The sequence below is a fragment of the Vespula pensylvanica genome, chromosome 1 (assembly GCF_014466175.1).
Source record: "Vespula pensylvanica isolate Volc-1 chromosome 1, ASM1446617v1, whole genome shotgun sequence".
Classification (NCBI taxonomy): domain Eukaryota; kingdom Metazoa; phylum Arthropoda; class Insecta; order Hymenoptera; family Vespidae; genus Vespula; species Vespula pensylvanica.
This window is the reverse complement of record NC_057685.1, coordinates 15,964,820-15,977,145: the sequence shown is the minus strand read 5'-3', so window position 1 is coordinate 15,977,145 and position 12,326 is coordinate 15,964,820. Positions and strand designations below refer to the sequence as shown.

At 37.6% G+C, this 12,326-nt stretch overlaps 1 protein-coding gene and 1 non-coding gene across 17 annotated transcripts in view; both read right to left on the bottom strand.

The window, feature by feature from the left end:
* The window catches only part of LOC122632809, a 98,045-nt gene that overhangs the window by 26,092 nt on the left and 59,627 nt on the right, over nucleotides 1–12,326 (bottom strand). For 15 of the 16 annotated variants that reach the window (XM_043820080.1, XM_043820142.1, XM_043820096.1 and 12 more), the window contains 2 exons: nucleotides 3,436–3,657; nucleotides 1,499–1,624 (listed from right to left, as the gene is read on the bottom strand). In XM_043820080.1, coding sequence (XP_043676015.1) covers nucleotides 1,499–1,624; nucleotides 3,436–3,637 — 328 coding nt within the window. In that variant the 5' untranslated portion in view covers nucleotides 3,638–3,657. Of the gene's footprint in view, nucleotides 1–1,498; nucleotides 1,625–3,435; nucleotides 3,658–6,781; nucleotides 6,952–12,326 lie in introns of those variants that run through there. The other variant, XM_043820071.1, reaches the window with a different exon arrangement.
* On the bottom strand, nucleotides 2,861–2,933 carry Trnaf-gaa. The gene has a single exon. It is a non-coding gene; the product is annotated as a tRNA-Phe (tRNA).

The following is a 12,326-nucleotide window of genomic DNA, read 5'->3' as shown; positions in this document are numbered from 1 at the left end:
GAAATTTTTTTCGAAAATACTCCCTTCGTTCTCACTATCTTTATGTAAAATCACCACGAGAGATTCTTATTGTTGGCACAATTTCGCGACTCGAACGAGTCTACTACATGCCGGCAATGTACAAATATTTCCCATTTTTTCGAAAGCAGCTGCAGCAGGTGGCGCACAGCCTGTAATATACAATCGATGTCGCGAAGTGCGTATTATTTCATTTAGATTACATCTCGGCGATGCCAATTATAAACGATCGCGTGTTTACCCATACGCACGTGCTAGCAAGGTACCGAATTCAAATTAGTTGTACCCGAACTCACCCTGATATACATATGAAGATGAGTATGTAACATAAGTTACATATCTATGTATGTATATATATATATATATATCTTGTAAAAAAGAATCATTCGTATGATCTACCATTTGACAAGAAGTATAACTTATTTAAAGAACAGAAATACAGACAGGTTGTACCTTCTTTCGTAATTTTTCACAAATAAAAAAGAAAAATGTCTTTTCTGAAGGATCGTTCTTTGATATAAATTGAAACATACACGAATGCCCGCACGCACGTACACAGACAAAAAAATAAATTTAAAGTTGAAATTACATTGCTTGTACTCGATATGCGCTTTAACGTTATAATATTTATATACCAAAAGCCGAAATTAGTTCGATATTCTTATCGTCACGATTGTATCATGATTGTTACAATAGGGAAATATAGAAATAATCGAAATCGTTTATGTATCAAACGTTGTAATCAGTATCAATGAAAATTATTTTATCTTGTTTTTAAAAACGATCTCGATTCAAGCACGTTTCTATACATATATACATATATAAGCATATTAATCCGTGATACAAAATATATAAAGAGTTGAATGAAAAATAATGGATTATTTAAATTCATTTTGAGAAGACAAAAAGACACAATAGTTGCGATAAATACGAATAAAACGATATAACAAAAAAGAGAAAAAAAAAAGAAAAATACAGTAGTATAGAAAAGAAGAAAGAGAGAGAGAGAGAGAGAGAGAGAAAGAGAGAGAGAGAGAAAGGAAGACAAAAAAAGAAGTTTGCATCCTGACTAAGAGTTGACGCACGATACTATTTCGTCCGGTGATTTGCAAGACGTATGCACTTGAAAGAGAGAAACGTTCACAGTCTGTCAGAGATTTTCCGGGAGCGAATAAATCTAATCTGAACGACGGGAGAAGCGTGGAGGCGAAGTATAGAATGAGAAATGGAGACAAGCGAACGTTCGCGTAGGGATGAACGATAGGGGAAATTGGTGGATGGAAAGAGACAGACGAAGACAAAGAGAAAGAGAGAGAGAGAGAGAGAGAGAGAGAGAGAGAGAGAGACAGAGACAGAGAGACAGAGACAGAAAGAGAGAGAGAGAGAGTGAGAAACGATGAGGAGGTCGATGTCATAAGGTCGATTTAAGAGATGAAACGAGAACGAGACAGAGAGAAGGTGAAAGTCTTTGTAAACTTACCCTTATGCGTTGTTGCGTGATAAGCGCGCGCGGGGGTGGATGGCCCTGGGGTGGCGGGAGTGGCCGCGACGTAACTACCTCCGCCACCCCCGGGAAATAACGAGTACAACCCGTAACGGCTCACACCTGCAACATTAATAATAATAATAGTAATAATCGTCCTCGTCCTCGTCATCCTCATCGTCGTCGTCGTCGTAGTCATCATCATAGTCGTTATCAGTTTTACCTCCCAGAGACAGTCATCTAATCAATCGGAAATACTTTACTACTATGCGATACATGTGTTTATATATATATATTTCATCGATAAATAAATGTTGTTATCTTTTGTTTTTTTCATTTTTCATATCATGTAAAGAACGGTGATAATTCATGAGACAAGCTTTTCCGGTTACCTGCGATATTATGAACGAGAGTTCAGAGAAAAGGAAAGTAGGAAATAATCTTGTCGATTTTCGATATAACGATTATTAGATAGAAGAACGTTTGATGTTAATTTTAATTAAAATTGAATGGTTTTAATATACCTACGTACATGTGGTGTACGATGTAATTTGATTCGTTGAAAAATTTAGCCTCATAAGAGAATTTCTTTAAAGGTTGATACAAATAGGATCGAATAAAAAAGATCGATATATTTTCAATTTTAGTTTAAAAGTTTTTTTTTTTTGGATATCTAAATTGATATTCTGTTGTCTGTATCTTAATAATAAAAAAAAAAATAAAATGAAAAATAAAGCAATATAAGTTCGTTATACCTGGATAAGAAAAATCAATGATTTATCCGAACGATCCTTCTCTTTCACTTCTAAACTGAACTTATCAATCCGCCTATTCCAAACACGGAAATCTTTTGCGCATGCTCTTTGTAAAACGTCGCAATATCCGGTGTATATTTTATCCTAATCACGTTTACACACGAGCAACAATGCAACGATATGACGTATGCAGGCACCATAGTAGAAATATTTCACGTTTAAGATTGGAATGACTTTAAAGAAAGTACCGATAATATTACCAGTCTAACGAAATGTATTGCTATTGCCTCAAGTTACAATACACTTTTACATTTACACTTACGTCAGGTACGTATCGCGTGAGACACGCGATTATAACGTATGATACATCATAATATATAAATGTGCTCAACGAGATTTTAATGCGGTTCCACGAACGAAACATATTCGCGTAAACTCGCTTACATCTTCTTTTTCTTCGTAAAACGATATCTCGATTATCGAATATATTATACTATTTATGATATTCTTTATATTTATCAATCGTTTAAAATTCGCAATATACCTTTCGTAGACTGCGAGAGAGAAGAAAAAAAAATAGTGAAACAAAGAAAAAAAAAAGATCTGCCGAAACCCGGGATTGAACCGGGGACATTTAGATCTTCAGTCTAACGCTCTCCCAACTGAGCTATTTCGGCTACATGGTACTGTCTCCTGTATAATTCTTATATCACACAAACGAACTTCAAAACAAATTTTCATAATTAAGAAACATTTATTTTGTTTATAAAAACTTACTCGTTACTAAGTAAAAATACCACGATTGCATCGATCGCACGTATTAATTAATACCATATCATACAGCGATAATTTTCATTTTGGAAAAGTTAATTTTCCAATACCAACATCGACGTTTGTATTTTGCATTTTGTAAACAAATTTTCTGATCTCGCTATTTATCTTGTATATTTTTCAATTTTTTAAAAGTTCCGAAATCAAACGAATTTCATTACATACGGATACGAACTTTAGGATATCAGAAAAAAAAAAAAAAAGAATAAAAAAACAAACAAATACGAAAGGAACATTCCGATCCCACGTTTGTATTTTTTGTTTTTCAATAATATTATTTTTTGTTTTTCATTTGGAAAATAACGAGTTAAAAAATAATCAAACTTAAGAGAAGGGTCAATGATGTACCTTGATTGTGTGCCGGTGCAGGAGTTGCAGCCAAGGGTGGTATTCCTTGTGACTGTTGATTTGGAACTTGGTTGGGTTGCGCTGGTGCAAGAGGCCATAGGGTTGCTGTCCCGGCAGGGCCGGACGACTGTTGGGCCCTACCACCCGCGTCACCCACGGGACGATCGCCCGTCCCGCCTTGGGCCACGGGAGGGACCAACATCGAACCACCCCCTCCCGAGGCTAGAAAAAACGAACAACAAAAAAGAAAGGCATTAATAATTATTTCGATGATAACTGAACGATTTGTTCTCGAAGAGATTTTCCTTTGTGTTTCATTAATTACGAAGATCGACTAACTAATTAAAATAGAACGATAACAAACGTTCAAATCAAACGTTCCTTTTCCTTCTTGATTTCGTTCAACGTAAAACGTAGCAACGTGAAAGGAAAAGGGAGCAAGGGTCAAGGGTCAGATCGAGAAGGGATTATATTAGTTGTACCTGGGGGAAAAGGGTCGAACGTCGACTGCGATTGCTAACGGCAAGGGTGAAAGTTACTAGGCGAAGGAAGAGGAGAGGAAAGAGAGAGAGAGAGAGAGAGAGAGAGAGAGAGAGAGAGAGAGAGAGATGAAACGAGAGATAAATAGACGGATAGACCGTATGCGATGCGGAGGTAGGAGTAAGATGGAACGAGGAAAGAGAGAGAAAGAGAGATAGTAGATCCAGAGATAGAAGAGTATAGAAACTGTGTATATGTGTATATATGTATGTATACGGGAGAGAGAGAGAGAGAGAGAGAGAGAGAGAGACAGAGAGATAGAGAGAGAATAGGAGGCTTTCAATGAGCCGAAGAGAGCACGAACGCTCCATTTGGTGGTACACAGGGGGTTGAGAGAATAGCGGACGGGGTGAGGAGGGGTAGCAACAGGTCGGAAGGCATAATGTAGTCTCTTATATATACACGTAGACGTCACGACGTCACGATGTTCGACTCGCTCTTCCTCCGACGGCCTCGAGCGATCTACCTATCCGCGAGCTACAACCTTCCTGTGCCCTCTCTCACTCTCTCTCTCTCTCTCTCTCTCTCTCTCTCTCTCTCTCTCTCTCTATCTCTATCTCATTCTCTATCTTTCTCTCTATCTCTCTATCTCTCTCTCTCTCCCTCTCTCTCTCTCTCTCTCTCTCTCTCTCTCTCTATCTATCTATCTCTCTCTTTCTATTTTCTCTTTCTCTCACTAAATACGTATGTTTTACAACTTTGATACTCTCGCTTTACATGGTTACGACTAACGCTCAACCTTCTGTCTCTCTGTCTCTCTCTCTCTCTTTCTTTCTATCTCTGGGCGATGTCATACATAGATGCTAGCAATTTCCTTCGGAATACTTTATAATAAATCACCAGTTCGCTTTTTCAAATAAGCTGAATATATACTATTTTTTTAAAGTACATTTGACCGCAGCGTTGATTAACGGATTCAATTTTGTTAGATTGATCGTAGGAAACGTTTCTATAAAAATCTTTGCAAGCGAAATTTTTAGATAAAAGAGATTAAATGAACGTACCTGTTAAAAATGTATGGAAAATTGATTGGACAATAATAACGTTAATAATTAATCTTCAATTCCGTGGTAGAACTGATGAGAATCGATAATGAAACAATCAAGTTGCCGAATCGATCAACGAAAAATAAGATCAACAATTTCGGTGGCTGAGGACGATCTGAAAGGATCGCGTGTTCCTTACTTCGTGCATTCTGTACGTGTACGCGTGCTCGTAGTTGCGTGTAATTGTACGTACGTATATAGGCCTAAGGTAGTGCTGTTGTCTTAAGTACACGGCGTAACACCCGCCAATAAGCTGTCAATCGACGGGTAGGCAGGCATTTGTCAGAACGCGTGTATCGAGGAGAAACGAGCCGGATAAATTATAATAATTAGATATTCCGCGATCTCGAACGGAGTTCTCTTTTTTTCACGGCTTTTCGCTTAATTCTCTGTACAAAATATAATGTAGGTGCATATGATTATATAGACGTATGTACTACCTTTAAGTTATGTAAAATATACATTGTACTCATGTATAGGATACACATATGTATATATATATATATATATACACAATATTATACAGGATGATAGACAATAATTATTATTATTATCCAAAATAACTATATAATATAGTAATTATAGAAAAGAAAGTCTTTCATTTGAAATTTTTCTTAGGATGATTATTAGAATATATTAAATACAATGTAATATCAAACGACTTTGCGTTAAATCAGCCTATACTAGTCTACACTTTTCTCATGGAAAATATCGAAAAATAAAATTCCCTTCAAATTTTAGATCGCGACCCATCGTATCATTCTCGCTACGTCGAATTTTTTCCAAACGTATTTGGGATAGAAGCTTCGCGTATCCACGTTGCCCGCTCTATTTTCGGAGATATTGAAATATTTATACGCGACCTAGAGTACTTTCCTTGGAAAAAGTGCCAGCTTAGTGAGGATTCGATTTTAGATAGCGGTATTATTATATTTACGTAGAATTAAATCATATATACTCGCTAAGAACTTTATTTATTCGACGAAATTGATTTATATACCAAAAAAGAAAGAAAAAAACAGTTCTCATTTAGAACTATACGTTCAATCGTACTGTTTAAGAGTATTTAATTTACATTATTTATTACGTACTTTTTTTTCTCATTGATCTTGATTTCGACCGATCGTTTGTAATTCTTCTCACGGCAAAGAACGAAAAGAGATATAAGAAACAGGAAGAAAGAGAGAGAGAGAGAGAGATAACGAGAGAAAGAGGTAAGAAAAGTTGGAGGCGTCGAGTTTTTAGGGACACCTGTTCACCATTTTCCAGGCTTAAAAAGAGGCCAGGCCACATCGTCAAGTAGTCACGCTTCGTAGGGCCCCTTCGCATCCTACCGACCTGAAAACCTGTTCCTACTATCCCTTTACCCCTCTCTCTCTTTCTCTCCCTCTCTGTCCCTTGTCCAAGTACGGCTACCCTGCCACCGGCAAAAGCAATGGAAATTAAAAATTAGGACCTCGTCCGAACCATGCTCTCTTTTCCGTTATATATTCCGAAATTAACCAGAATCCCAACTATGGTAATAACAAAATATCATCCGGTTTATTGTCATAATAATTATATATTATTATTAATATTATTACTTTTACTATTACCGCGATGCTTAGAAATTTCGAATACATCTGATGTTATGTAATAGACGTATGGTGGTATTTGAATAATAAAGTAATTGAAAGAAATTATTTGTCAAAGTAACATTTCAAAATAATAAATTTAAAATTCGTCAAACTTTCGTTTAGAAAAATCAAATAAAAACGTACCAAAACTCGAAAGTGTGTTGGAAAACTCGACTCGACTCGACTCAATTCAAAACTCGACTCGACTCTTCTCTCGTAGGATGTAAAAGTCGTAGGTGTAGCTCGCGACATTCTCGGTCGCGCGCTCACGCGTGTATTACGCGCTCGTTCTCCGTTCTCTGCCGGTGCGGCGTGTGTTTTCTTTGCGGTCTGACTGGCCGCGACGCTTACGTACGCATGTATAGAAACATATATGTATATACATGTATATATTTGCATATATATGTATATATATGTGTGCGTGTATACGTGAACGTATCTCCTCTTTGGCGTAGCAGAGCGTACGCACGCGCGCGCACGTGTACGTCGGACGCAACAATTTATGTAGACGCAAACGTGAATGGCGTAGTAAATTCAAGTACATAAGGGTGCGGCCGGAATACGGGAAAGAGAAAGAGAATGAGAGAGAAAGAGAGAGATAAAAAGAGAGAAAGGAAGAGAGAGAGAGAGAGAGAGAGAGAGAGAAAGAGAGAGAGAGAGAGAGAAAAGGAAGACCGACGCGTAGAAGATAGGGGGAAGCGTAAAGAGAGGGACAGTGGGGTGGTAAGGGGGTGAAGGTAAAGGGGAGTAGAGAAGATAGAGCAAAGCCGAATAAGTGGGAGAGAATCTCGGTTATCTGCGGCGAATTCGTGGCTTTTTGCGTTCTTCTCTCTTTTTCTCTGTCCCTTTCTCACTCTTTCCTCTCTCTCTCTCTTTTTCTCTTCTTCCTTTTCTTCTTTTCCGTATGCCTCTCTAGGACGCACGGTAGCGTTTTAAGCGAAATTATACAAGATCCTATGTATGTCCTGTACGTACCTATGTGTATACATATGTATGCGTATATGTATGTAACGTTAATCCCAAAGATACTTTTCCCAGCTGCACGAAATGTATCTCGTTTTTGGCGAGCTTCGAGATTACGATAGGTGGGAAGAGTCAGAAAGAGAGAGAAAGAGAGAGAAATAGTAGAATGGGTGATACTCTTAAAACGTTTATCTGTACTATCCACGTGAGTATTAATGTCCTTGTATTATTACATGGGTATTATAGGAGCTTGCAAGCTCGAATAAATCTTTGAGAAGATGTAAATAAAGTTTCAGGGTTCAGTTAGTTATGGAGAAAAAAATTCATTTGGTTTTCTATCTTCCTTCGAATAATTTACATCGACGGTCTATCTACTGTTAATCACAAATATGGTAAACTTTAGATCGGATAGTCCTTTTCTTCTTACATTTTCCAATGATCGAAGAGATGAGAAGAGAGAAAAAGAAAAAAGAAAATAAGACTAAGACGAAGGAGAAGAAGCGGGATCTAACAATAAGAAAGAAATTTCGCAAGGTACGGTAGATTCTCCGTGAAAGAGAAATGCATATTAAGTTCTCGACACAACAATGGCCTCGCTTAGACAGTAGCCTTTTCCTCCTCCTGAAGAACAGCGGCAGAATCAGCAGCATCACTACCTACCTACTACACTACCACATTACTACTACTATTACTACCACCACTACCAACAGTAGTTTCTTGAACGGCTTCTCCTACTTCTCGCGAGGACCACCAGACTCCTCTTTCTCCTCCTCCTCCTCTTCTTCTTCTTCTTCATCTTCTTCTTCTTCTTCATCTTCATCTCCTTCTTCTTCATCTTCTTCTTTGGATCACACACCGAGATATTCTCCTATATGTATGTGTACGTGCGAATGTAGTCGTGCGTACGTAGTTCGTGTTGGACGCGTAAAAAGAAAAAAGAAAACAAAAAAAGGAAAGTAGTAAGAAGGAGAAGAGGAAGAAGAGGTGGTCGAGACTACGGTGGACGGTTCCGACACGCGCCTTCCTTCTTTGCTCTGCTCCTCCTCACTTCCCTCCCACTCTTTGAGTTCTCTCACTCTTCTCCGCCTTCCTGGCGTCGTCGTCGCCGGCGGCGCCGCGAGAGAGTACGCGTTTTCCAATATAAACACTAGCCACCCACGAAACATCGTGATATTCCTCTCCTCTCTTAACTCCATCACGTCCGATCTTTCCTCTTTATCTTTCTCTCTCTCTCTCTCTCTCTCTCTCTCTCTCTCTCTCTCTCTCTCTCTCTCTCTATTTAATGCTCACCTCAACTCACGAGATTCGAGTTTAATTGTTAATAAATTAAAGCCTCTTTAACATACATTAACTAAATCATTATTTTATCAGCTATAATTTATACCGTGCCGTCGATTCGATAATTTATTTAAAGGACGATGATAATAATGATAACGTGTATTATAATATTATAGAAGAAACAAGTAAGAAGTAATCGTATCTGTAAGGATTATCAAATATACTCATTCATCTAACTATCTACTTCTCACGATTTTTTTACTCGAATGAAATATATTTAATTTCCTATACCAGTATACCTAATCATAAGTAAATTGTTCATTACCAGTAACATACATAAAGGGCGCTTAACGCGTGCGGGAATCGATGATTCAATATCCCCCAACTCGTCGAACAGAGAATCTGAAGAGGTCTTTTCAAACCACCGCATTTCGCATTTGAAATGAGCTATCAAGTGTTATTCGAAATTCTTTAACTCTCGCCGCTGCTTTTAAAAAGCCATTATTTATTTATTACATCGATATCATATTGTTATATAATGAGAAAAAGATGTATAATATATCCAAATAATAATTTATAATTTACATATATAGATATAACATATTTCGTTCATCAACGAACATGAACGAACAAAAAATGTAAATCAAAGTCTCGATCGTAGCGAGAGTAAAAAAGAGTCGACGTTTTTACACGAAACTTTTCCACTTTTATATACTTCGACGATACATACAACGTTTAACCTCTTTTCCCAGACATCTCCTCTCCTCCCACAAAACCCGAATACAGCGCCGACACCCTTTGAACTTTCATGATACAACGGTGAACCGGATTTCGTTGATCGTTTCAAAGACTCCGACGGTAGAACGGCTCGACCATTTTCGCGTGTAATTAATCGCGAATGAGCGAACATAAACCGTGTCTCGTCGTGGCATTCGAAATCTCAAAAAAAAAAAGAAAAAACAAAGAAAGAAAGAAAGAGATAAAATAAAAGAAAAGAAAAGAAAAGAAAATGAAACAAAACAAAATAAAAAGAAAGAAGAATAAATCGTTTTCGAGCTTTATCACTGCCTTTTAGACAAATCATCTTTTGGACTACAAAGGACTCGTTAAAAATAGCTTATATGATTGATCATTCGTATAATTCTCGACAATTCTGAACAACAATTGCATATATAGGGTGGGACAAAAGTTCTTAAATGATTTAAAAAATCTATTACTTTGTAATACTTTTCATTACTTACTCTAGGAGTTTTCAGGCTTATATTATTTTTTGCAGATTGTACAGACTACAATACTGACTTATAAAATTACGAGCCTAATTAAAAATTTTAAACGTTTCGGAAGAAAGTAATTTATTATTGAAATTATTTCGAAACTTTTTCGATCCATTTAAGAACTTTTGACGCATTACTCTACTTATCTGTATATCAATAATCCGTTCGACAGTTTCGTTCAATGAATTTGAATATACCTGCTCCTCTTTGAAATTACAAATTCGTTTCTAATATCCTTCGTAAATATGAAATCTGAAAGATAGGTTAAATTTTGAGTACAGAGTCAGGATTTACCTCCTGTAGGATTTAAATCCTCTAAAGAACGACCACCAAAGATTTATACGACCGAAAGCGAATATATTTAAGAACACCGAAAGATCGTTCGCGCCTCCTAAAATAACGAACGTAACCCAGTTTCGACGATAAAATTATTATCAGGCTCGTACGGTTCTAAACGCGAAACGGTTAGTCGAAGTTGCTGATGGTGGTAGTAGAGAGGCACGGATTAATGTCACTAATACCGGCTCTATGAATGAATAATGTGATTCAGGGAGTTGGTACACCTCTCTCTTCTAAAGATGAGAACGAAATCGTTCGGTGAGTTTCAACGAAAAGCGATTTCATTTCCCTAGATATAAGCGAGACCGAGCTAAAAGCTTCGTCTACGAGAATTAATCTAGAGTTCCTTTCATCGCGAACATTTTCACGACAGAAAAGTTCCACACAAAAGGTATCGTTGCTGATGTTCGATCGAGTCATAGAGTTTGAACGATCATCGATGTCTCACGATATCGTCTATCTATTTGACATTGGTCAGGAATCGACGTGAAATTGACGAGAAAAAGAGAGAGAGAGAGAGGGGAAAGAAAATCTATCTACAACGTGACTATGTTCATTCGCTCTAAAAATAAATATAAATCTGAATCAAAAAATACTACGATGATTAAAATTATCAATTTTTCTATAAACTATTAGAAAAAAAATATATATATATATGACAGTTGTGCATAGACATTTCACAAATTATCCAATTACTATCGATTTCATCAAAAGCAATGGCCGAAGCCGAGGAAAAACGGAAAAACGAACGTCAGTTACTGGGTTTCCTAACGAGTTGAATTACAAAGAAATTAAAAATATTGCGTTCGACCATTGATAATGCCAACATGGAATAAATACATATGTATATGTATATGCATGGGTACATACATACGTACGTACTTAAGTGTACTCGTAAATGCATGCGGAGAGGTTCACCGAAGCCATGCAACGCGTTCAAAGCGTGCATCGGACTGTTCGTTTCGCGGTAATATTTCAGGAACATAATATCGCGCGCCTGCCCGTAGCCATGGAAGGTGGTAGTGATGGTGACGGTGGTAGAGCTCGGTTGGTATAATAAGAGTGTGTGTGCGCGTGTATGTGTGTGTTACGGGGGTTTTCAGAGAAGGGAGAGCTTGAGTTTTCAGAGGGGTGGATCATTCGAGTGGTGGGAAAGAGAGAAAGAGAGAGAAAGAGAGAGAGAGAGAGAGACAGAAAAGAGGGGTGGCACCCTCACATGCTCGTGCTCACTCTGCTCTCTCTTTCTCTCTCTCTCTCTATCTTTCCCTCTATCTCTCTTTCTCTCTCTTACTCACTCGAACCGGGTAGAACTGGGTGGAAATGACAGCCAGTTTGGCTATCCCCACTCCTAGGGGCCACACGCAAACCCCGAGCTACCCTGTGGGCCGGCTCCGTATATCGACCCATTTGCCGCGACACACCGAGCGTGTGCGACCTCTGACACGCGTACGTGCGAGTGTGCGTGCGTACACGCGCGACCCGAGATACGTAGAAGAAAGAGAGAGAGAAAGAGAATCGTGTAGCTTCTTAATTCGAAGAAGAAAGGGACAAAGAGTTCAGATCGACTTAGTTTTCTTACGATATACGAAATATCTTACGAGAGAGAACGATATTTATTTTTTTCAGATGTTACGTTTGTATATTTTTTTATATATTTCTTTTTTCTTTTTTTCTTTTTTTTTTTTTTTGTTGATTGTTAACATTAACCTACCAAGTATGTAGCTTCGTATTTTTTATTTTAAATAACACAACAGATATAACAACTATAGAAATAACAGATATATGTACTTACGTACTTAGCTATGGTGATATCGAAAGATAAATGTGAAATACTT